This window comes from Pseudorasbora parva, chromosome 8 (assembly GCF_024679245.1).
Source record: "Pseudorasbora parva isolate DD20220531a chromosome 8, ASM2467924v1, whole genome shotgun sequence".
Classification (NCBI taxonomy): Eukaryota; Metazoa; Chordata; class Actinopteri; order Cypriniformes; family Gobionidae; genus Pseudorasbora; species Pseudorasbora parva.
This window is the reverse complement of record NC_090179.1, coordinates 27,037,815-27,064,605: the sequence shown is the minus strand read 5'-3', so window position 1 is coordinate 27,064,605 and position 26,791 is coordinate 27,037,815. Positions and strand designations below refer to the sequence as shown.

The following is a 26,791-nucleotide window of genomic DNA, read 5'->3' as shown; positions in this document are numbered from 1 at the left end:
TATAATATACTTTTTTTTTTTTTTTTTTTTTTTTTTTTGTTCCTGAGACTGTGCTAATGTTTTTTCACCCCTTTCCGGTGGTTGGCGTTATATATTTATGCCAATTATGCGCCCTTCATTGTGCTGCTTTTTTTTAAAAAAGTTATCAGTGGAGTGACTGCCATTAAGAAAACATAGCTTTTTTTTTAGATTGACATCCCTCAATTCAACACTTCCTGTGTCACCAAAATTGTAGGAAGCAGTGTTAGATTGATAGTGCTAAGAAGTTGCACTGTTAAAATAAATGCCTCTTCTCTGATCTACAGGTATGTTATTGGTGACCACAGACACCCTTGGCCATGACTTCCACGTTTTCCAAATCTTGACTCACCCATGGGCGTCTTCCCAGAGTGCAGTTCATCATCTATACACTCTTCACAGAGGAGAGACTGAAGCTAAGGTAAGAATACCTGTGTATTTCCCCATTTACATTGCTCACTTTCTGCACTATCCTTTAGTACATACATGCAGTACAAATTCATAAAATCCAAATGGAAGATGTATCAACAACAGAAAAAGAAACTGTCTTGCGTTCAAGTAATACATGGACAGTGTGGGATATTAAGTCAAACTTCAAAGCTCCCTGTCCCATCCCTTGCTTTCACACACATGCCTATGTACGCTCACGCTATTTTCGGGGGAGTTATTGAGATGAAATATTGCCTTTCCGGACTCTTTTAATCATTAGCATAATCATTTAAAGTCTTTGTGGGCCACCCACAACTGTTTACGGTTGCCTGTGCTTGTATGGCTCTGGAAATGTGCAATTTGAACATGCTTTTCATCGTTAGTGAATCCCTGCCTGTTATCTAAATACTGTCAAGAGACATAAGGCTTGGTACCACAGAGCTCCAGCACTGCTGTCTCTGGCTCTTTTGTAGTGTGTAGAGCAGTATGTGTTAGACAAAAAGGGGTATGCCCATCTTTTTGATCTTAAACATAACTACAAGTTGCATGACCCATCGCTACTGTGTTATAGATGCAAAATGTGAGCATGACTGTATCATGTTATTGTGTTACTGTTCAAAATTAATACACTTTTTTTGTGGTAATCAGAAGACCTAGTTACGGTTCAGCTGGCCACCAACCAAAGGTTAGGAACATCAGGGCTTTTTCTTTGGTCATACCATGTGAATGTTTTTTTTTTTTGTACCTGGAGAACATTTGCCCCCAGTACAAAGCAAAATTACATGGATTCACGTGAAATATTTGTGCTCTCAGTGGTTAGTCTTCGCTTATTCTAAAACTTCCTCCCCTGTGGCTCCCACGTTCAGTTTTCAACACTCTGGAATCTGAAGACCTGAAACTATTAGTGTTGCCAATGTGTTTTCAATCTCCATGGCTGAAAAAAGAGAAAAGTTGCTAAAAATACATCAGACGGCTGGTGAGAGCTTAGATTGTGCTCCTGACCAGGCTTTTACTCTTGCACCTTGGGGTCAAGCTTGGGGCTTGTAACACCTATGATATCTTAGGCTATAAGGTCATGGACGAGAGGACATTCCCACTGGGACAACATAGTCGCGCTTGTGACTTTACACCACTCTTTCTTAAATCCCTTGAAATAGACCGCTGGCAGCGCTGAATATAGCCTCCTTAAATTTTCCCATTTTTAGCCCAGCTTTATAAATGACATCTAATAACAACTAATAGTGTTATTTGAAACAGATTTGGCCTTTGGATTTCGTTCATCTGCGGTGAAAACTAGAACCGTTTGTATTTTTTGAGTGCTTGGAGAAGTAACAGCACATTTATTTTATTTTATAGTTCGGTTTTGTTTAGCTTTACTAGTCAAATTAAGGCAATGTTTAGTGGTCTCAATCAAACATATTGATTAATTCTTTTTTCTTTTCTTTTTTAGTACGTTAGTATTTTAAACCAATATATGATGGTCAAATCGGCATGCCTTTTTTTGTATTTTATGTAACGTTACTCAGGTTGAATAGTTTAAGCGGACATCTAAGGACATGATCTGATCATTAGCGTCTGCCAAGCCTTGGTAATCTATCTGGGTGCTTTAAAGTTTAATTTACTTTTGTGATCTATTGGGTTATTGCACAAATCAGTTTGGGAAATAGCTGCAGTGATTTAGATTTCCTCTCTCCAAAATGCTGTTTCATCCATTCAGCCTTGCAGCTGTTCCACCACAATATCTCCTTCAGTTGGCAAATTGTAAGGTTTTATTTGCTTAAGTAGAGCTAATATTTATTCCTAAAAGGCCTAGACCCTTACTTACTCAGCTAGTGTCATGTTTGGATATGCACACAAACCTGATCTCTGCTCTAGTTCATAGACTCACACTCTTACGTTCGATGTCTAAAAGCATGCCAGACATATTTCCCCAATTTAAATCCTTCTTTACATGACAAATATTAACACTGCAGTGGAATAAAAACTGTTTCACTGTAGGTTATTCTCCTATGAGTGTCATATAACTGCAACACTATCAAGTGTTATGTCTATAAAAAGACTTGTAGGTTTTAACTCCTATTGCCTTTTTTTTTTATATTACAGTATGTCCATTAGAGTGTTTTTTTTCTTCTCTTTTTCCTGAAATCACTTTGTCCCTTTACCCTTCAAGTGCACTCAAAATTGCTGAATTGCAAGTTGGGTACTGGCCCGTGGGTGAAGTTTAAGTTCTTCTCGTTCCTGCTCCTTATATTGAAGGTGTGATTACCTTACTGTACCTCAAGGCATGGCAGAGAGCTGGAACCGAGTGTGTAAAACATTCTAATTTTCCCTTCTCTGTGAGCACAGGGCCATGGTGGCCCGCAGCTCTGCTGAGATGAGAAAGGTGGTTAATCTGTCACCGGCTCATGCCAGGTTTGCTGCCTGGCCATGCGTTGGCTTTGATCTGCCATTGTAAACAGCGCAAACTGCAGAAAGCAAGCACCCTCCAAGACGCATTATCTCGAGCAGGACAAATAAAAGGAGTGATAATGCCTCGTGGGCGGACACAGGCACCCGGCCTTATCTGGCTGGCTGGCTGACTGTGCTTGTACTGACTCCCAACCTGCTCTGGACTGACCTTAGTGTGTGTCAAGGTAAATAACCCACCAGCTCCCGTTGCCTGAAGCCATACACCATTTTAGCTGTTCTGAGTAGCACATGACTGACCAAACAGCTCATTTGATTTGTGTCTGATTAACCAATTTAAAGATCTCAGTCCTTGTCTTCGCTCGTCTAAATCTTATTTTGACACCTATAGGGAAAATTGACGGATTGCCGTGGTCTCTAAACAAGAAGTGGTCACTGATCTTCACTTGTTTGCTCATCTCTAGGTTGGCATATTCAGTTTGAGACTGATGTAAGACAGATAGAGCAGAATGACCTAGAATCAGACAGATCTCCAGACAGCTGCATTCCAGTAGCTGATGGCTATCCATAAAAAGTGCCGTAAAAAAGCCATTAGCAGAACCTTGCTGATAGCAGAGTGCTTTTTGGTAAAGTCAAGTGTAAGATTTCTAGACCATGTTTTGGGTCCACCATCAATTCATAGAGCTACTTTAGTTTACACAGGACATATTCAGGATTTCAAGATGCTCAGTACTCATGGCGAAAGATGCTGAAAAAACTGTTTGACTCCACCTTGACTTCACTTTTTGCACATGTATACATAGACAGCAATGTAAAAATAGCATAGGCTGAACATAGGAGTTGTAACACAGGATGTGTTCTTGTGTTTGTAAAACATAAGGACGCAGGAAGTTTCATGGTTCATCTGGGGTGAGATTTTTATAAATACAAAAACCAGGTTAGAAATTCAGGTTTTTCCTAGCAGCAACCAAGATCTGGCGATCAATTCCGGAACCTCTCCACCCCAGAACATTGCAGTGATTACCAACTCCTCTCTTTCATTCCTTCAACCATTCCAGAACACATGTGTTTAAAGATTATATCTTCATCTTTACCAGAATCTCTTTATGAAAACATAATGTCACGACTTGCAACACCAAATTCCTACAGAAGTCAGGTTGCATTCCTTAAAGTTGGCATGAAATGAAAATTTTGTTACTGATCTTACTGTAAATGAATCATATTTTTGAGCTACTCATTTTTAATAGGCTCTTACAGTTAACTGCAAGCTCACAATCAATAACCAACGGATAGAGGTGCTATCTTTTTCTTTCTTTCTTTTTTTATCATATCCGATTGACTTACTTTTTAATATTTTTTTTTTTTTTTTTTTTTTTATTAAGCCATGCAAACATATACCAAAAACATAACCTATTGGTCTCTGTACAATGGGGTACATAATGCATGGAGATATTAACAGAAAAACTAAGCCACAGGAATCATAAAACCAGAATTTAAAAAAAATATCTGATTCACATGTACGTCCCAATAAAGAAGAAAACAGGAGGAAAGGCATTGCTTTAATGTTCATACTGTTCACACAAGATACTACAATCAAACACATTTCTGTAATGATCATTTTATACATTTTAATAATAATTTGAATGTTTGATTCTTAACCAATTTGACTCTTTTTGAGCTTATTCCTCATCTCTTCTCTTTCTGCTCTAGGTGCAGGACATCTGCTTCAGCCATGACTGCCGCTGGGTGGTGATCAGTACTCTTCGTGGCACCTCGCATGTCTTTCCCATCAACCCATATGGTGGAGCGCCATGCGCACGCACGCACATGTCTCCCCGTGTGGTCAATCGCATGAGCCGTTTCCAGAAGAGTGCCGGACTGGAGGAGATCGAGCAAGAGCTGAGCAGCAAACAGGGCGGCCGATGTAGCCCCATTCCTGGCCTTTCCAGTAGCCCATCCGGATCACCACTACATGGTTAGCAAACACTAGCAAAGATTATGCCGCGCCTTTCTGTGACTTCACAGTTTCAGTGCTTCATTAGTTAGTAAAAGTAGTTTTACTTGGTCATTCTGTTCTAACAGTCATGGAAACTCGTAACGGTCTTATTTGAAATGCAATTTGGCATGCTGCACAAAAAGTGCTCCGCTTGGGAGACTCAAAATTGATTTTAGTAGAATAAAGATGCAAAACAACGGTAGCCACCCAAAGCAGCCTTCTTCAGGGTGAATTTAGTAGTTTGATGTTAGCAGATTTCCAAGCTAACTGCATGATTGGCTAATAAGCATAAAATTATATAGCACACACTGCTATTGGGTTAACTAAATACATTTACACATATAGCTAACATTCATAATCAACATTTCCCATGCTTTGTTCTTGAATTTATTTTCATTTATTCAGTTAATTTTTTAAATAAATTTTTATTAGTGTTATTTTTTTCTTCTTTTTATCTAATAATACCATTTACATTTGTTTATAGTTGTTTACTTCCACTTTGTAATGTCAATAGTTCAGTTAGTTGGCCAAGGCAGCATTTCTAATTTTATTTTTTCATCTAATGTTTATATTATCTTTTATTTCATCTTTATAAAATAGTTTTTGTTAATGATAATAGCCCTGATTTTTGGCACCTCACTAGAATTTGAAATATAGCAAGTGTATCCTGGCCATTCAGGAGTTAATCGAGTCACCTTAGCAGACCTTATGATCGAGCCCGCTGACCTCTGTCACAACACTGTGATGTTTGTCAAACACTGTCCCTGGCTGCAAACACACTCACTCTGACCACGTCTGACTGTTACGTACATACACACCCACTGACACACACACTTCTCATGTCTGTGCTGATTGCCACAAGAGCTGGCCCGCCTGTCAGTGTTGTTTGCCCATCAGCACTCCACAAAGCAGATGTCTGATTAATCAATACCCCTGTACTCACCGAAGGCCCCCTGCTGATACACAGGAGACTAGTCGGTTGCAGGGTGTTTGCAGAGCTTTCTGATGGATTCAAGAGAGCCTCGCTTACTCTGCCCGAGTACACACTGCAAAGTTTCAGGAGTAACAAATGCATTTGAATGCAGGAGTAAGTCCCCTAAATTATCCATGTGTGTGCGAAACGCGACTTACTCCCGGAACTGGTTACTGCTATTTTGACAAAAAAATAAATAAATACAGTGACAAAAGACTAAGTTCAGCATTTTTAACTAAAGCACAACCGACAGAGGCGTCATGTTTTGCTTGTAAAGGCTGCTTCACAGAGCATGCTCTTTAGTGTTTGCATGTCCACTTTTTATTTATATATTGTTTATTTCACCAGGAAAAATCCCATTGAGATATTATTCTCTTCTACCAGGGAGTGCTAGTCAAAATGGTAGCACAACATTGTTTCACATAAACAGATTACAAACACTTAAACGTATACACATATGAATTTTCTCCTTTGGTACAAGGAGGACCAGCCAACCAATTCGTACAAAGTACAATGATGAGTAAATGAAGAAGCACTTGTCACAAATCATTTTGAAGCATGATATATACAGTCCTACTTTAGTGAATATAGGTTTTCATGCATATAAATAACATCGCCATAATCCAACACTGAGAGAAAACAACTTTGGATAATTTTCTTTTTAGCGTCAAAGGGAAACCTGTTTTATACGAAAGAGAAAACCCAATTTAGGTCCGAGCTTTATAAAAAGATTTTTAATATGCATATTGAAAACCAGTCTTTATTATAAGTTTTCTTGGGATTGTTATTTAAGCTTGGCTTATAAAGCGGAGCTATTAAAGCAAGCCGGTGTAGGTTTTCAGATCTTTTTAATTTTCTTTTTTATTCAGGTGTATTCATTTGGTTTATTGTGAGCTTTTTCTTGTTCAGTGTTTTTCTAGCAAGATATGTCAACAGGAGTGAGTCATGGCACGTACATCTTCCCCATGTTATTTTCTTGCACCACACACATACAGAAGAGAGAAACATCTCTAGTGCATGTTAAAATGCTTTATTAAAAACTAGTTGTTTAGTCCGCTTCTGTACATACTGCGTAGAATTTTACAAATAGAACAATTTTTTTTTAAAGTCCGTTTTCCCTTTTTGAGTTGACATCATAGGGCCGGAATGCTTGGCGTCTCGTGTAGGGATGTTACCAGCAGCCGTGAAAGTGGGCCTCAGAAGCCCTGTCGTAAATCAGACTCACTTTTCAAAGCCAGGCATTAGAAGCACCTGTCAACAATTAGTCCTATCAGCTTCAGCCCACTTTGACAACAGGGTTCTGAGGTGACATTTTTTTGTACTGGGAACAGGATGGGGAAATCTAAGAAACAGAAGTCTGAGGCAGTTCTTATGCCTTAGAGGCAACCTTGGACTGTCCGGATTTTATAACCTCAAGGATCATTCCATAATTCCTTAAGCCAATAGATGGGAGGATAGCAGGATGTGGCTTTTGAATTAAGATGAAACGGTGTGGGGGAAGAGAGGGAGACAAAGTGGTCTGCTCTTTTCCGTGGTCCCTGAGGGCCTCTCCTATGGGCTCATACTCGGAGCCGGAATAATTGAGCCGCTCACATATCCTGCCAGAATTGTTTCCTTCACTTTCAAACCAGTGATTCAATATTTCTTTTTCTCACTGTTTACAATTTTTAAGCATTTCATCTATTACAGATTACACATTACCCTTTACACTTTTAACATGAAAGAATTCTCTTATGCTCACCAAAGCTTTTTTTATTTGTTCCAAAATACAGTAAAACAGTAATATTATGACAATTTAAAATGTTTCTATTTTTTTAAAAAGCCATTTTTTCAGCACTCATTACTCTAGTCTTTAGTGTCACATGATCCTTTAGATTTTGTTAATTTTTTTTTAAAGTGATGTTTTAGGATTTTTTAAACTTTTTATGATGATGAATGGATAATTCAAAAGCATTTATTGAAAAATAAATTTGTAACGAGGCAAAGGTCTTTAGTGTAATTTTTGATCTATTGAATGTCTCTTTGCAGAATAAAAGTATTATTTTATATTATTTACCCCCCCCCCCCCCCCAAAAAAAAAGGGCTTTTCAATGGTATTGCACTTATTTGTTTGCTAAACAGTATAATGACAACAGGATTTCTACAAATAAAACAGCAACAACAACAGTTTTTCCTCTCTAGGAAACTGCATTTTCCGGCATCAGAAATCACCAAAATTGTTTTTGTGGTTGTCACACTTTTAAATCCTTTTCCGCTATGATTAGTTATCTGACACAAAAAGAGAAAAGGCTATCAGCGTCACTTTCTGTTTGCTTTTCCGTCGGTTTTGTTCATGTTTGGGTGAATGAGCGTGAACGGTGGCAGCAGAAATAAATGATTGATAAGAAAAGCTGTGACACAGTAGCCACAACAGTAGACTTGCAATTGTCTCCTGTGACAACTCATTGATTTAGGGAAGGAACTAGAGAAGTACACATCCTTCAGAGCTGGCACTCTGTAAAAATAGAAACCACAATCGGCCTTTTTTCTCTTCCAGTTTAATTGTGGAGTTTTTTCATTCTATTTTAGGAGCCACATCCCCCTTGCCTTAGGTTCATGGCATTGTCAGATAATTCAACAAGTCCTTCTTTGTTCAGTGCTAACAGAGAGTTAATTCATTTGTTTAGGTGGTGCTTTCTGCTAAGTCGCTTTCTTTGTCTGTCAGTGAACTACCTAGAAATATACAAATGCCAAAATAAATGCTTTTTGAAGCACAAATGTCGTTGGAGTTTAGCACATGTGGCTGTGCAGTGGTTAAGATCTGTGCTGGCAATACACAAGGTTGTGAGGTGTGCATTTTCAAATTCAGTTTTACAAAACTTGGGGGCATCCTCCTTCGCCTATGTTCATTTACCATTTCGAAAGGGAAAAACAAGGTGCGACAGGAAGCTGTTAATTCGCTGTTTATTGATTTGGGGTTAACGGAATACTTCCTTTGAGCCATTTAAACTCATACGGCTTGTTTGGGTTTTAGGCTTGCTTTATCAGTACCTACGCCTGTTTACACCATTCCTCTTATAGCAAAAATAGGCAGACATGGATGCTTTTCCAAAACTGATCACGCAGTGTTGTTTAGAGCAAAATGTTTTAAAAAGCGACACTGGTTGTAAAGTTGACAGATCAAATCTGCATGAAATTCAATTAAAATCTTGAAATTAACGTGAATTATTCACTACCTTTCACTACCTTATATACGCTATCTTTCCAAACTGTGCCGGTCCTAGACTTCTGGGAGCCCTAAGCAAAATATTTTATGGGGGTGCCTATCAATGCGTTCATAAATCCAAAATGACTCCAGACCCCTTGATCTGTTCTTTCAGAGGAGTTTCGCTGTCAACCAAAACAGTGAGTTGACAGTCAGTAATGCCATAAAAAAATTTTTATTACAAACAATAGGACAAATACAATAGAAAAAAAGTGATAATAATAATAGCTACAAATGATAATAAATACAAATGATAGTAATCAGAGCTAATAATATATATAATAATAGCTAATGAACTAATAATAGCCTATACATAAATTGAATAAAGTAACTCTGTATAGTCTTCACTGTATGAATTAAATATACATAGATTCTTATTAAAGTTACAAAAGTTATTTAGTAAAGAGCAGTGAATGATTCTCTTTTTTTTTGTCTTTTGTTGTTTGATTAAAATTAATTGACAGACAGCATCAGGTTTATTAGGCTGCTGTCACTTTAAGATCAAATGCACAGATCTAATATACTGAAAAGCATTCAATTACTTTCCCAACTGTTTATGTTCAGCTAAGACTAAGTGAAAACTCACCAAGAAGAACATTTTAACATATTTTTGTGTGTATTTGTCCATTTAAACACACACCCAAAGCCCAAAGTAGCATATACTTGTCCATGTTTAGCTCTGTCTTGGATTGCATGCACAGAAAGGCGCCTAGGGAACAGCGGCTCTTTAAACAGCTCAATCCGCTTTTTAACATTTTTTCCCCTTCTTTTTTTAGTATCGAGCCCGTCCAGCTGGAGACTTTATATAATGAGTCATATTACATGTTTTTATAGTTTCGTAGGAAGGGCGATAGTGCACTGCTTTAAAGGAAAGGAAATAGAACGTGCCATGTTTTCATAATCACCGTAAGCCAAAATTAAAACCAAAACTAAAATTCTACTAATTTCATTTGTCAATAAATCATCATTGGATCCATTTACACTGCATGGTTCAAGTGACCCAATTCTGATTTTTTCCTCTCATGTGGCTCAGATCGGATATGACATCTGAACGTGTAAGCAGGGGAAAAAAACACATGGATTCCGATATCCTCCAATCGGATTTAGGCCTCACTCATATGTGGTTATAAATCCGATTTGAATCTGGTATGTGCATTCGCTTCTGCCATGTAAGCAGTCAAATCGGTTAAATGCGAGTCGTAAGTCATTGAAAAAAGGACGGGGGCGGATGAAGTCAGCTTAGGTGGACACAAACTGCGATCAAGGGCCAGGGTTGCCAAGTCTGCGGTTTTCCTGCAGAATTAGGCTGCTTAAACACAGTTTTGTGTTGCATTTGGGCGGGTTTTGTTGTGAAAACCTGGCAACCCTGTCAAGGGCTTTCCTCTTTTTCTCCGCATTACGAGAGAACTGTTTTGCTGATTTTTAATCATGTGTGGAAAAGTGCAGACAGCAAAATATTGTATAGTCATTTTGTCTGCATCCATTGCATATCGCGCCATTTTACTTCCTTTTCCGGTTAAGAACGTCTTGGGCTGTTTTGACAGTGTACAGTGTAAATGCAAAAATCGGATACGGGTAACTTTTAAATGATGATGTAAGCGGGTTGTCAAAAAAAATTCGATATAGTCACCAAATCGGAATTGTGCATCAAGACCTGCAGTGTAAATGCAGCCTTTGAGAGCAAGGGGGCTCCCCGGGTGGTTCAGGGGCCCTATGCAACTTGCATATTTTGCAGTGAGAACCGGCATTGGTATAAAAGTTTGGGTCAGTATGAATTTTCTTTTTTTAAATGTATTTTTGTATATACTTTTATTCCACAAGGATGCTTTAAATGAATAAAAAATTACAGTAAAGACATTTATATTGTTAAAAAAAGTTTTCTATTTCAAATAAATGCTGTTCTTTTAAACTTTCTATTCAGAAAGAATGATAAACAATCTACAAAATATTATTCAAAAAGGGAGTAGAAAAAGTTATTTTAAATTGTAAAACTATTTTAAAATATTACTGTTTCACTATATTTTTTGATCAAAGAAATACAGCCTTTGTGAGCATTAGAGACTTCTTTTAAAACACTGTATATTTGTGTATATTATGTCTAAGCCAAATATGCGGCTGAAATCTTCTATTTAATGTTTGTTGTCAGGGCCGTAGTGCCTTTAAAGCAGAGTAGAAGTCTGACTTTCGTGTCGAGAGTGGCGGTAAATTGTGTGTCACACTAACTGAGTCCTATGCTGAATCATTTACAATCATCAGATCTCTACTGTGTACTCTCTCTCTCTCTCTCTCTCTCTCTCTCTCTCTCTCTCTCTCTCTCTCTCTCTCTCTCTCTCTCTCTCTCTCTCTCTCTCTCTCTCTCTCTCTCTCTCTCAGATGATCTGATCTGATCTGTACAGGCATGGCCAGCAAACACTCTCTGTAATCACAAACTGCCTCCGCCCTTGTTTGTGGCACACACACACTCACACACTCTCTTAAATTCCATCACAGCTTCACAGTGGCTCTCTGACTCTTAAAGATAAAGCTCAGCTCCACCGCTCACAAAACAACAGTCGTGCAATCAGCCTTGGCATCAAAGCACCGCTCTTGTTTTAACATACCACAACTCTGCATCATGTGCAGTCTCATTTAGACTCTCTAGTCTAAAGATTTATTACTCTGGTTACAAAGTCTTATCCTGCTGGGTGCAGTACCAGTGTAGGCCTCTCTGTGGCACTATGTTCTCAGCTTTTTGTTAACAGGCGGGTTTCAAATGAAGGACCTTATTTCACTCCATTGGCAGAAAGAGGAAAAATACTCAGGCCTGAATCATGCCACTACATTTTGTCTTGATATGAATCTAATCCAGCAAAAGGGCTGGAGCTGCTCTGTAATTTGTCTTGAATTTTATGAATGGCCTCCTCTTAAAAGCAAACAGCAATGCTTCCTCTCTAAAGTCTGCCTTACAGATACATGATTTGTTATAGATTTGCATTGTTTGTCTTTTACAAGATTTTACTTTTTTTTTTTTTTTTTTGTAAAAAGAGAAAATGTTTTAATTTCACATTTGTCAGTCGTGCTTTCATTAATTAATTTTTTTTGAAATACATATTTTTTGTTTTTGTAAAATAAAAATGTTCTTGGTTTTTGTGGTATACTTTTAGTTAATTTTGACAATTTTTTATGCAGTTTTACTTACAATTTTATTTTTTTTATTGTTATTGATATTTATTCTTTGGTCTTATTTGACGAGTAGTTTTGCCTAATTATCATCATTGTTATTGATTACAACAATGATAAGACTATTTTTCCCCCCCATTTTGCTTGACAATTGCTTAACGTTGATCTTAAACATTACTTTTTAAGAAATCTTTTCCTTTCCCCCCTCTTTTTTTAACAGTTTCTTCTAGAAGCATTGTCTTTCCCCTGGCACGGCTATTGTAAACATCTCACTGAAACTGTGCTGTTGTTTGGCCTGGGTGGCCTGGTATGTTTTTTTTTGTAAGTCTCTCTCTCATGCGAAAACTTTTCTTGTGGGCTGGTGTGTCTTTATCAGGCATCGTGAGCCATGATGATATGCTGCCCTTTCCCACTGTGAGGAAATGTGATTTTGACACTTCTCATGACCTGGGACCCTGCACTGTCCCACAGTGAAATATTTTCCCTGTACCATGATGCAATGCAGCTTTCCTCCTCTTGCTTTTAACAAGTCTGATATGATTCTTCGAAAATGTTACTTTAGAATTAACATTTCTATAATGTGTCTGTATGTATGTATGTATATGTGCCTTTAAGATGTGATTTAAAAGCTTTGGTGGTTGATTACTTTAACATGGACTAAATATTTTTGTCAGGCTCCTATTTAATGTGTAACAGACCAAAACCACAAATTGCACTGAGGAAATGAAAACACTGATATGTTTGTGTTTGCACAATATAATTTTATGATAAGCAAATACATGGATTGAATAGCCTCTTTTGTGGCTGAAACAGCTGCTGTACATGTTTTTTTTTTTGCCATATTGTCAAATCAAGAGCAATATTGATGGTTTGGTTTTTAATTTCTTACTGTAGATGCTTTCATATATCATGCAGACTCTTTTCAGGGTTCTACCAGTCAAAACCACCCTCAAGTTTGTAATTTTGGAAGCAATTATGAACGTTAGCATTTCTGCAGGGTTGATGTTGTGGTTTGATACTAGATATTTTAATTGCATTAATGAGTTTAAACACAGTGCATGGCCTAGGCAGGGTACGGTTACCGTTTTTGTGTTTACTTGGAAATGGAATAGAGCTTTTGAGTTCTAAGAAATTTTGATTATTGACATTTCCAGTTTAACAAATGTAAAAAATATTTATTAGAGAAAACATATTTTTTCAGTGCTTTTTAACACATTCATGGCACAGGCACACAAATTTTGCTATATTTCCTTTTCAGCTGTTGCAGCATGGGACCGCACTGCTATTTTAGCTTGAATAGTAGATTATATTATATTATAAATATTTATCTTGTTTCAAATTATCATTAATAATTACAAATCAGTTTCTCCGTGTAGTCATTCACATTTGTGGGTTACCTCATCTGCACACACAGGAATTGGGTTACCTTTATTATTTACAGACTTTATATAGTCAAACCGTAAGATTTTTTTAGATTTTAAAATTCACCGTTATTCTTATGACTGATATTTACTAATTTTTACCAGGGATGTATTTGCATTTTCAAGATTGAGCAGCACTAAATGTAGTCATTTTCTAATCAACATTTGTAACCATATTCGTCAACCACAAATCTGAATATTGCGAATATCCTAACCCCTCGCTGTCTATAGCTCATCTGGCCCTATCAGGAAGCGAGTTGATAGACATCCTGTCGCTTTGAATTGAACATATTCACTGAAACATTTCTTTCTTTTTTTTCCTTGACAGACCAGCATAGGGTTTCATTTAGACATGTTTGAAATGACACTGCAGCGTTCATGACTGGGAGGAGAGAATATGGTTCCCACTTACCCATAAGTAAATTGACATGATCGGATTACGTGCTCCTGATCAGAGCCACATGCCGAGGTGCATTGATTGAGTCTGCGGATGCCTTCCTGTTCATCTTCTCATGCGCCGTTTGCGAAGTCTGCTCGTCTGAGGTGAAACATCCTCACACACGCATTGCCTTGCAAACAAACTCGCTCACATATGGTTTCGGTAAAGGCTGTTATCTGAGCCACAGAAGAGTGTAGATTCCCACTGTCACCAGGGTGCTCCTCTGATGAGCTGTAAATGCTGACATGCTGTAAACTATTGGATCTGATTTCAGACAGCCTCGTTCAGATGTAGTTTGTTTAATAAATTAAGCACCTGAATGCTTTGACGTTTTCTTTGATAAATATGTATTGCTGTTATACAGCAGTGAATCATTTTCGTCGTAATGTAATGGCTTGTAATCATACGGTGCATTCTGCAGTGAAATCAGCACATGGAATGAGGGGGAACAGAAAACGTTCATTTTATAATGCAGCTTGAAGTCTTACAGTGAAAATACTTGTACGGCACAATGTCTGGTAATAGTCAGGAAGTTTCATATAATGTTTCTGCTCATTAAAGCGGATGCCGTACAACCCGAAAAACTTTGCAGGGCATAAAAAAGCTCCACTGTCACTTTAAAAGCACTCTCATTCACTGGCGGTTGGGGAAAAGACTGGCAGTTGGCCATTTTCACATAGGCTGGCTTGACCCCACTGCAAGCCCGAAAATAGCAGTGAGCAGATACTGTAAAAGCAGAGGCAACCAGAAATGGCTTTTCCACCAATGTCTGATTTCTTCTGAAAACAGTAAATCTTGTGAAGTTTATTTTCTTTGTAGCATCTGTGTTTTATAATGGTTCTTTTAATTTGTTTTCACTTTGTCCACTGGGATTGCTTTTATCCGGCACTTTCTGGCCTCTCCTTTTACTTACTTTTCTTTTTTTCCCCCTCTTCCACTTGTAGTACTCCTCCTTTGAAAGTGTGTATTTTAATAATGATAGCTTTGGGAATTGGCACAGGCAGTCTTGACATGACAGCGCCGTCCCCCTGAGTGCGGCAGTACCGCCATTGTTCCTTTTCCTCTCCACTCATCCCTCTTTTTTCCCTCTCCTCCCCTCCCCTCCTCTCCCCTCCCCTCCTAATCCCTACCTCCTGTGAACTACGCTCTTACAGGAGCATGTCTGGGAAACCTGGACGAGCGCGAAAGACATGAATGGGTGAAACAGAATATATCAAAGTATTCCCAAACCGAGAGAGTATGACTTTCTTCTAGGAATTCAGATCTTCCACAGATGCTCCTAAAGCCCAGCGATTTCTCAATGGCTGACACTTTGGAACGTCGCGCGATATTTTGTCCCCCCAGGATCGTTGTTCACGTTGGCGGCCATCGAGGCTGTGGTTTTTTTAATTCAATTGATGCGATTAAAATGGGATGATGGTTGCGTAAGAATGTTGTTGTTTTTAGCTTTTTGTGTGCAAATCAACCAAATAACGAATGGAAAGCGCCAGTTTAGATGGATCGCTTGTGTTCATTGCTTTATCAGATGCAAATAGAACAGCTTGGGGGTGGGGGGGGAACAAGATATCAGTGACAGGGCGGCCAGGTCTGTGCCATTAGAAGAAAATGCAAATGGAGCGGAGTGAGCTTGAACAGAAGGGTCAGGTGACAGAGGGTGACCCGGCTGGCCTCTTGGAGTAAGGCCTGCAATGGCTGCGGATTTGCATTGATGGATCTTCTTTCCATTGGCTTGTCATGTATCACTGCGCAAGCCATCACACATGAGTCATTAATCAAATGACAACTCCATAAGCAGTATCGTTTTGACTGGCCAGGCGCCTTGCCTCTCTCGGACGTGCCATTCTTGAGGGTTCCGGCCAAACCTGCCACACTCTGGTTTACGTCAATTGGTGGCTGAGCTTCACATCATCTCGTGCGAGGCGTCTGTTTTTTTCAAGGCTTAAGCTTTGCCGGCGTGACGCTGTCTGCGTGCATGTCCGCGAGTGAGTTGGGTTTTGATTTAGTGGGGGTTAAAAATTGTGCAGAGACTGAGTGTGTCCTTCATGGAAAGATGCTAAATTCATTAAGATTTTTCTTCCTCTACTCCTCGTCTTTGTCCATCAGAAGCACCATTATGGGTTTTCAGGCTGCTTCCTGTTCAAATTCCTTTTCTTTTCTGCTGCTCTTGCACACAAAAGGTGGCTGCGCTTGGGGTGTAGTGGTTTTGAAATGTGAAGGGCCCTTGAGATCCGGGCCCTGTGTGGAATGGCGCAGGGGTTTGTGTAATGTCTCCAGCCAAAGCAGGCCTTTATCGAGGGCCATGAGGCCTAAATGGTCTCTCTTTGGTTAAGCACAAAGACAACGTTTCTGGGTATTAGAGAGACACAGAGAGGCTGGCTAATGATCTAAAACCCCTCCAACACTGTGGCACGGCCGCTCTCAGCGCTTTTGCCCTCAGATAATCATTGTTTTGTGTCTCAGGTATTTCTCTAAGCCCCTGAATACCCTCTTTCTGGCGATATGACAATGGACGCAAGGAAAATCTTCGCTGAGATTATTGGACTGGTCCGAAATATTATGTGTTGAAAGGGAACATATAATGGAGTTAAAAAACAAAACAAAAGAAGCAACTTTGTGTAGAATATTTGTCCAGTGTATATGTTCACTAAATGGGTTTGTTTTTGTGGTGTGAAAGCATGGATCAAATTGATTCCTGTATCATTTGGATTTAAAAGCAATACAAAACAAACGAAAACTGATGAAAAGTGGATCATTAAGGGGAGAGCTTTAGAAACCTTTTATCTGTTGTTTGTTTACATGAGAGAACATTAATCGTGTATTTAAGCACAACCGGACTGCCGTTTTGACCATTCAGCATTTATTTTTATTTTTTTTATAAATATAATATCCACTTTATTTTTAACACAAGAGAATGGGTGCTGCCATTTGGAACATTTGAATGTTAGCTCTACAAAACAGCTCATTATGCTGCTTGATATTGCAAACTGTTTTTATATTATTTTTAAAGGGATAGTTCACCCAAAACTTGAAAAATGAAAAAGTTGTTCCAAACCTGTATGAGTTTGTTTGTTCTGCGGAACACAAAAGAATATATGTTGAATAATGTTTGTAGCAAAGCAGCCATTACAGCCATTACTAATCACTACCTTAGTATTTTTTCCCCCTACTATGGTAGTCAATGATTGTTCTATCTGCTTTGTTACAAACATTCTTCATAATATCTTCATTTGTGTTCAGCAGAACAAACAAACTCATACAGGTTTTGAACAACTTAAGGGTGGGTAAATGATGACAGAATTTTCATTTTTTGGGTGAACTATCCCTTTATTGTAATTCTGATCAAACTGGTTTGTACTTTGTACTGCAGTTTGTTATTATTATAGTTATTTAATTATAGCAAATAAATTGGAAGTGTCACACGTTCACAAAAAATAGCTATTTCCCACATTGTGAAATAAGGTGTATGTAACATCTGTTAGCCCCTTTAACATAGGCTGTTGATTAAATTTTTGTGAAAAAAGTCACTTATGCTCACCAAGGTCTCATTTATTTGATCAAAAATACAGTTAAAATGATAATATTGTGAAATACAATTAAAGTTAAAATTTGTAGTATATTTTATATTTGACAAAGCTGAAGCCCAAGTCTTCACTGTCACATGATCCCTCAGGAGTCATTTTTAAATGCTGATTTGGTGCTCAAGAAAGATTTTTCTTTATTATCATCAATGTTGAAAACTACTGATTTTTTGTTTGTTTGTATTTTTTAGGAGTTTTATTTAAAATATAAATCTTGTGTAAGAATATAAATGTTTTTACTGTATTTTTTGATCAATGTAATGCATCCTTGATGAATAAAACGATGCATTTCTTTAAAAAAAAGTATTATCTATGTGTGACCTTTAGAATTTGAATACAAACTCATGTTGCTTTTTCTTTCGCAGCCAAACTCACCAGTCAAGAATCCTATAACAACTTCACCAACAACAACATGGGTAACCCTCGCCTGTCTCCATTACCCAGTTTGACGGTTGTGCTACCACTGGCTCAGATCAAGCAACCGATGACCTTGGGCACCATCACCAAGCGCACTGGGTGGGTTTCTTCACACAATTTAGCACTTAAAGGTGTTGGGTATAGCCATTTCAATGTTAGATTACTTAATAATCAATTTTTTTATTATTGATAAATTTAGAATTAGAATTAAACTCCAACTGAAGTGCAAGAGAATTAAAAATGAAATGTTGATACTTGAGCTCAGAAACTGGAAAGGCTGTATTCTGACTGGATAGATGATCTTGGTTACAATCACCTGCTATCTTTGCCATATGGTGGGTTTTTTGGTTTTCGCAATGGAAATTATTTTAACATTTTTAGGCACAAGATGCTTAATACAAGTAATATCTTAACCTATTTATTTGTGTCATCAGTTAGCCGGATTATAAAGGGCAGCTTTGCACAGCTAGCTTTTGTTGCTGACATTTTTGTTGCATTGTCAGTTCTCAAGCAGGTTAACGGAATATAATTGGTGTAAGTCACTGGACATGTAAAGATCCTTGATGCTCCAGCCATTGCTGGCGGTGAGAACTGTGTTGGGGATTTGGAGCATAGTTGAGTTTGCATGAACTCATCAAGTGTCATCAAACCGTCATTTGCCAGAGGATTGACTGAATTTACACAAACATGCAAACCTGCATTCTCCCACATATGGATCATTGCTGTAGTCAGTCGTTAGTTCCTAAGCCAGATGTATTACAATCACTGGACGTAGCATGCGGTTGCTCTCCATGTAACATGAACATGCCGGTAAAGACTGGTTGCCATATCGATGACTGCAGTGTGCATTTACATACTGACTAAACAACATAATTATGGCCTATTCCAATTGTTTATTTTTATTTAAATGCAAAGTTTGAATGGGAAATTCGCTAACGAAACAGTGGCACGTCGGGTCAACTTTAAATAGGTAGATTTAGACAAGGCCCTGTAGCTCATTGTCATGCAGAAAACTGCGCTGAGGTTGTTTTAAGGGCTCTCGCTCATCTAGTTTTGAATTGAAGAGTCATCAAGAGTGCATTAGTTTGAAGTTTGAATAATTCAGCCTTGCGTATGGTTTAGTTTCTGGCTTTGGAGACTTTATATGCTCCTAGCCCCATTTAAACTGCCTTTTCTACAGACATGCTGAGTCCGAGGCCGTACATTGTGACAGAGTAGACGTCACAGTGGTGTCCATTCCCTTTTCATCCTTTCTCTTTTGCTCCTTAGCTGAGGCTAGCATATGTAGAGACAGACAAGAGACGTCCCATATTGTGCTGAACCATGTTGTGCGCCTACGTACAGTATATGTCTGTCAGTCAGTCAGCTGTACCCCCCTGTCTCTGCTCATATTCTCCTTGCCTATCAGCATGCCCAAAAAACCCTACACTCAGATGTTCAGCATTCAGAGCTGTGGCTGGTGGATAACAAATTACCTAGCCACCACATAGGAGACTGACCTCCTTACAGACACAGCCTGTTATAATGCAACTGGACATTTAGTGTCGTGGCTGAATCAAGTGACCTGGAGAGGTTAAAAACGGGTTGAATCCTTGCCACAAATGTCTAACTTCAAGTGAGCAATACTTAATATTAACACAGTTTTGATTTGAGTGCCTTTTAGAGGAAGTGTTTTTTCCACTTTCTGAAGCAGTTCAGATATAGGTTTCTTGATTCAGTTTGATCCCCATTTTAAATGTCTTTGTTTGATTAGATTCCTATGTTTCGATTTCAAATCAGTTAAGTACATTTCATTGAATTGTTCAATTTTGCTCACATATGTAAGAAATAATCTCTCTGTTAATGCTGCAAATTATACAGTGTATAGGTTTTAGACCGTTTTTTTTTTCTTTTTTTCTGTTTAGCTTTGATTTAATTTATTTCAGTTTTAGTAATATACAGTGCATCCGGAAAGTATTCACAGCACTTCACATTTCCACATTTTGTTACAGCTTTAATTCCAAAATGGATTAAATGTATTATTTTCCACAAAATTCTACAAACAATATCCCATAATGACACCGTGAAAGAAGTTTGTTTAAAATCTTTGTACATTTATTACAAATAAAAAAACAAACAAATCAAATGTACATAAGTATGCAACGCCTTAGCTCAGTACTTTGTTGAAGCACCTTTGGCACCAATTACAGCCTCGAGTCTTTTTGAGTATGATGCTACAAGCTTGGCACAGCTATGTTTGGGCAGTTTCTCCCATTCTTCTTTGCAGGACACCTCAAACTCCATCAGGTTAAATGGGGAGCGTTGGTGCACAGCCATTTTCAGATCTCTCCAGAGATGTTCAATCGGGTTCAAGTCTAGGCTCTGGCTGGGCCACTAAAGGACATTAACAGGGTCGTCCCGTAGCCACTCCTTTGTTATCTTGGCTGTGTGCTTAGGGTCGTTGTCCTGTTGTGAGATGAACCTTCGCCCCAGTTTGAGGTCATGAGAGCACTGGAGCAGGTTTTCATCAAAGATGACTCTGTACATTGCTACATTCATCTTTTCCTCAATCCTGACTAGTTTCCCAGTCATTTCTGCAGAAAAACATCCCCGCAGCATGATGCTGCCACCATCATGCTTCACTGTAGGGATGTATTGGTCAGGTGATGAGTGGTGCCTGGTTTCCTCCAGACATTGTCGCTTGCAATTCACTCAAAGAGTTCAATCTTTGTTTCATCAGACCAGAGAATTTAGTTTCTCATGGTCTGAGAGTCCTTCAGATGCCTTTTGGCAAACTCCAGATGGGCTGTCATGTGCCTTTTACTGAGGAGTGGCTTCCGTCTGGCCTCTCTACCATACAGGCCTGATTGGTAGAGTGCAGCAGAGATGGTTGCTCTTCTGGAAGGTTCTCCTCTCTTATAGAGAAATGCTGGAGGTCTGTCAGAGTGACCATTGGGTTCATTGTCGCCTCCATGTCTAAGGCCCTTCTCCCCCCGATCGCTCAGTTTGGCTGGGTGGCCAGCTCTTTGAAAAGGCCTGGTGGTTCCAAACTTCTTTCATTTATGGATGATATGTGCTCACTGAGACCTTCAAAACTGTTTTTAATAGTTTGTTAGCAATAACAACACTGTTACAACACTAGAAAAAAAGACCTTAATAGAGTTCTTTGGTCAGACTGCAAAATCCCAATCTTGTGTACTTGTGACCGATTTGCTTTAATACATTTAATACTTAATATAAAACTTTATTGGCTTAATCCTTTTTTGCCTTGATGATGATTTTTTTATCTCTATGCTGCTATCTAGTTTGATTTTTCAGTCTATATGCAAGAAAGAACAAATGGTGCTGGGACACGACTTATTCCGATTCAAACCTCATGACTATAAGCACCATGTCTGGCCACATGTCACAGCTCAAACTACTGACTTTTAGATCTTTTGATCCTGGATAGTTCAGTATTGAAGGGATAGTTCACCCAAAAATGAAAATTCTGTCGTCATTTACTCATCCTCATGTTATTCTAAATCTGAGTTTCTTTCTTCTGCTGAACCCAAAAGCAGATAGAACAACCATTTACTACCATAGTAGGGGAAAAATACTATTAAAAACATTCTTTAAAATAGCTTCTTTTGTGTTCAGCAGAACAAATAAACTCATACAGGTTTTAGGAAAAACTTGAGGGTGAGTAAATGATGAGAGAATTTTCATTTTTGGGTGAACTATCCCTTTAACGCTCACCTACTTTACTCGCTGAAAACACTCGTCTTGTCAGCACGAGAAGTGTCTGGGTGAGACGGCAATATGAGTCTTGCGCTGTGTTGATGTACATTGCTCTTCCAGGAGCTGTGCCACTGTGTGACCTCATTTTTCTTTGAACCACTTCAGCTGTTCACCTGATTTCAGCTGTCAAATCAGCCAGCGCAGTGAGGTCTGATATCAGCACTGATGACTTCATCACCCTTTTTCCATGTGTCTGTTAAGTGATGAGTAACCATTCTACTGAGTAACCTCCTTTTGTTCTTTACTTCCTCCTCCTCCTCCTTCTTCAGCCAGCTCAGTACCATTTTTAGACCATGTTTACCCACATATTAGTAAAATAATAAAAGGAAATCAATCCCAAGGATGCTAGTGACCGAATCATCACTGCTTTGGTGTCTTATTCCTTATATCTTTAAATGCCAACTTTAAATGAGAAAAGCATCCAATAGACATTAAAAAATTTGCTTTAAAAATAAATATTTTATTTGATTCAACATAATATATTACACATAGACATAGGCTAAAATAGACATAATGTTTTTTTACAAAACAAAAAAGTTTGCATATTAACGTTCTTCAAAATGTCATCTTTAATGTTCTGCAAAAGAAAGAAAGTCATACAGGTTTTAAAGGACACAAGGGCGAGTAAATGTAAATAAACAGAATTTTCATTTTTGGGCAAAACTAAATCTGACAGCAGGTGGTGGTTGATGTCTAAATGTGTAATTCATTGATTCATTTGATTTGTTCAAATGGCTGATTCATTCAGGAATGAAGTACATACCGGTAGTTGTGTTGGACTTAAGGCGGCGCTGCGCAGACCTATTGCAGTAGGACACCAAAGTACCGTGAGACTGATTCGAAAGCATACGGAGCCGTCTGCTCTGTAATCACTCTCGCGGTACTTTGATGTCATTGACAATTTGACATATCGGTCTGCGCAGCGCCACAAGTCCAACACACCTAATGGCTTTCTTTATGAATGGGCCATTGAATCATTTATTCACCCGACTGATTGGCTCAAAACACAAATTCATTCAGAAAACAAAACACCGATCCTTGGAGATGCAGAGCAGTTCTGCTATGGCTTTATAGATAATATTTTTATTGGAAAAACAGACAATATTGTGTGTAAAATATAAACTATAGAATCAATATCACATTTTCACTTGTGCTATTGTGTGACTGTCATATATAGCCCTATATGTGACAAACACTTATCTTGAATTTTAGAGGCACTCTAACTGCATTTTATAAGCTACATCACACAGTGAGTTGTTGCCCTGCATCAAGTTTTTCCCTTAAAATCTATACATTAAAATGAAAATTAAATTCATATATATTTTCTTACTTATATGAGTTACAAAATCTCCACCTTTTACTGATGGTGCTCTTCTCGCATGCAGCAGAGTGTGAATGCGAGTATTGCTGGTTGGCTGGATCGAACTTCACAGATGTAGTAGGCTTAGTGTAATACCTGATTTGAGCTGCTCTTGGGCCATTGTCTCATAGTGCCGTAATGACCGAACGAATAGCTTAAAGAGCTTGTGTGCTACCCAGCCATGTGACATGTCATGGCGTAAAGCTTTTGCGCAAATCACCTCATTTTAATGCCTTTGGAAGTGCAGCATTAGGCTCACAGAGAGATAAACGTGTGAAAGATTATTCTGCTTTAGTGAGGTTGTTGCCCTCGATGTTCACTGGATGTCATCATGTGACTTCTTGCTTCCTGTTAACAGGCATCTTTCCCTGTAAACATTTCTCAGGAATAAAGACCCTCATGGCACTCTACGGAATGAAATGAAATCTGCTGGTTTTTAGGTTATTGTTATGTTTTGCAGTCAGTTCTGATCTTATTAGAAGTGCATGAGTGTGTCATGTGATAGATAAAATGGTGTTGTCCTACTTACTTCAATGCAGATGTGTCCTGTAATCTTTTATAGGCATTTTATATCTCACAGTTGCGCCAACACCAAACCGATCATCAATGCTGTTAAACAAACCCACGTTTAACATGTTTCCGTCTCCTTGGAAACGTATTCATTTAGCATTGGCGTCCATTCATTTTCACAGCTGGATATTTGCTGTGTCCATTCAGCTGAAGTGTCTCACTTGAGGGTTCCACTGCCATAACACTTGAGATGCAACTAAGCAACCTGCCGATTTGATTGTTTAGCTCGGCCCGTGATGTTTGCGTATCTTAAGCCCTTTGTGCAAATATGATTCATTCATTATTCAGAATGTCAAACACCACGGCAATTATAAGCTAAACTTACCCTGACCATCACTCATCTCTCTCGCCACGATTTGTTTGATCTGGAAAATTCTTCATGATAGTGGTTTGCCAATGAGAAAGATTCAATGTCCGTGTAAAACTGAAAGGTTTTGTTTCGCAGACAGTGATTCACCCCTACTGAATAGTAAACTCATCCAAAGGGCCGCAGAGTGTGCGACTTCTTCTGCCAGAGTTGGATTTCATGTCTTTTTTATTGCTTTTGGGAAACACTTTTGGCTGTAAAATGTTTACGGTCAGCCATTGCTCTGGCTGTAGATCAGGGATCCACTTCTCCTTTTCTACTAACTCTTCAGCATAAAACAACATCTCTCACAGCATCTTACTTCAATTAAACCACTATTGAACTTCTATTGAACTGTCAGACTGGAAGAAGCTGACCTCATGTCTCCCATGTCCCTCCTAAATGCCACCAATGGAGTTTTCTTTAGACATTCAATGAAAATGATATTCACTATTTTGATCTGGTCCAGAAATAAAATAAAAATACACACCTTTTTAACTTCTGTATCATAAAACAGTAATCTGCTTGCAGTCAAATCAATAATAATGCTTTTCCCATCTATCTCTGTGTATCTGTCCCTTCATGAAGACCCTACCTCTTTGGGGCTGGATGTTTTTCCATTAAAACTCCATGGTGAGTTTTTCCAATTCACTCCCAGCATGCCTTGTCCGCGCTTCAGCAAACGACTGCGTTCATTCCATCTTTCATTTGTTTCCAATCATTTTTTTCTGTGTTTTTTTTTCCTGTTCAGTTTATTCTAGCACGCTGTGGGGAGAACCGAGAGATGTGTTTTTTATTGAACTTTTATGTTTTTGTATGTGGATTTGCTGTTTGGCTTTTGTGTATTTATTTTAATTGCTGATTAGTTTTAATTGAAAATATTGCCTGTTGAATAGTACTGTATGGAAAAGCCACTGTGAGGTATGTTAGGGAATTTCATGTATTTTGTTGGTCTTAAGTAATTCTAAGACATCAGCTTGGCATCTAAGTCAAGTTAGTCAGAGCCATTGAAATTCATGGGAAAGAGAAAAGCGTTTTTGTTCTAGAGTTCATCGCAAAATATTGTGTTTTGCTACATTAGACAATACCAGAGCTTTGTTTGTCAGTCCGTCTTGTGGTTTAAACGAACCTTCTCTTCAAAGTGATCTTTCCTTCCCTGCTTCATTTTTTCCAAACAGAAGACAGAGGTTGTTTATTCAAAAATGTCTTTGTGTTCGCATTCATATTGCTGTCGTTATGATTTTATTGGCTGGTGACATTTGGAATTAGGGTGAAAAAATGATCGATGCGCCGCACACAGCTCTCGCCGATGGCTGAGTCAGATGTGTGCAATGCAGTTGCAGCCATTTATCTTCTTCACCCTTTAATTTGATGTGACAATTTTATTTGGACAATGTATAATCATTGGCTTGAGTGTATATGAAGATTTTTTTATTAGATGTAAACTCAAAAAGTAACTTTACTATATAAAAAGGGTTGATTATTATGAAAGCAATGCATCATTTTGCTGCATCCCTCACTCCCCGCCAAAAAATTCACATGTGCTGTTGTCCTTCCTCTGGCCTAGGATTCAGCTTTGTTGTGGTATCTTCACATGCGTTTTAATTAGATCTTTTTCCTGCACTGCTCTACCCTGATCTCTGAGGACGTATGCGTTTCAAAGCCTCATCATTAACATGATAAATCTTAATATTCCCCATAGATTCCTCTTGACTGGGCTAGGCACATTAATGTGGGACACAAGCGGAGCTCCACATTTCATCGGAAACGTATGATTGATTTTAGATGTTGTACTAAATGTTAATTAGTTTTTTCCTTTTAGATAAGTGAACAATGTGCTTAATATCACATGGACGTATTAAGAGAATCATTAAGTGTTCCAAAACAGGACACTCCCATGCAAAAAAGAAAAAAAAGATGGAAAATATCAGCTCAAATACAAATGGCAGAACAGAAGATTTCATTATGAACAGCTCAGGAGACATGAAATGAAGTAACTTAAATGTAATCAAAGAGTAAACTGAAAAGGTACAACAGTAATGCTATTGGTGTGCATCCGCCAGCTTTTTTAGCTACTTTCCTGTTAATGTTCTAAATTCTCAAAACTCCTGATAGAAATAATATCTACAGCATAAACAAAAAAAAGATATCATATGAGTTTCAGGAAAAGTTTTGAATGAGGTAGGTTATGGAAACTTAACATCTCAACAACTCGCAGAAGAGTCCTATACATCACAAAACCAAGAATGAAGCACAACCATCACAAACCTGGCAGCTTGTAAATACCATAGACAGCTGCGCTCACACCTGGGGAACTCATATTTTCCAGCATCTCTCTAAGGAAAACGGAAATCATGCCGAATCAGGCACCTTCCTCAACGATATCCCAATGAGCTGGAACGTTGGAAATGGAGGGGAACAATTTCTGTTTCTCTTTTAGCGTTTGATGCCGGCCTCCCAAATGGCTGCCCTGGTGTGTGTGGACTGTGGCTGTGTGCCCGAGCCATGTCCGAAGAAAAGCTGCTGTGAGATAATAAATGTGACGTTGAGAGATATGTCTGCATTCTCCACTATCCTTTCATGAGTGTTGTAGCACAGGCCCCACTGCCTGACGTACACCGACCATATGGTCAGCTTGTCACGACAAGTCCCCCGATACGTTAAAATGAAGTCCGT

At 38.5% G+C, this 26,791-nt stretch overlaps 1 protein-coding gene across 6 annotated transcripts in view; it reads left to right on the top strand.

Annotated features, from left to right (window-relative positions):
- The window catches only part of bcas3 (BCAS3 microtubule associated cell migration factor), a 268,620-nt gene that overhangs the window by 69,875 nt on the left and 171,954 nt on the right, over positions 1 to 26,791 (top strand). For 4 of the 6 annotated variants that reach the window (XM_067450579.1, XM_067450578.1, XM_067450577.1 and 1 more), the window contains exons 14-17: positions 306 to 439; positions 4,564 to 4,828; positions 18,029 to 18,179; positions 24,704 to 24,748. In XM_067450579.1, coding sequence (XP_067306680.1) covers positions 306 to 439; positions 4,564 to 4,828; positions 18,029 to 18,179; positions 24,704 to 24,748 — 595 coding nt within the window. The remainder of the gene's footprint in view (positions 1 to 305; positions 440 to 4,563; positions 4,829 to 18,028; positions 18,180 to 24,703; positions 24,749 to 26,791) is intronic. The other 2 variants (XM_067450581.1, XM_067450580.1) reach the window with 1 other exon arrangement.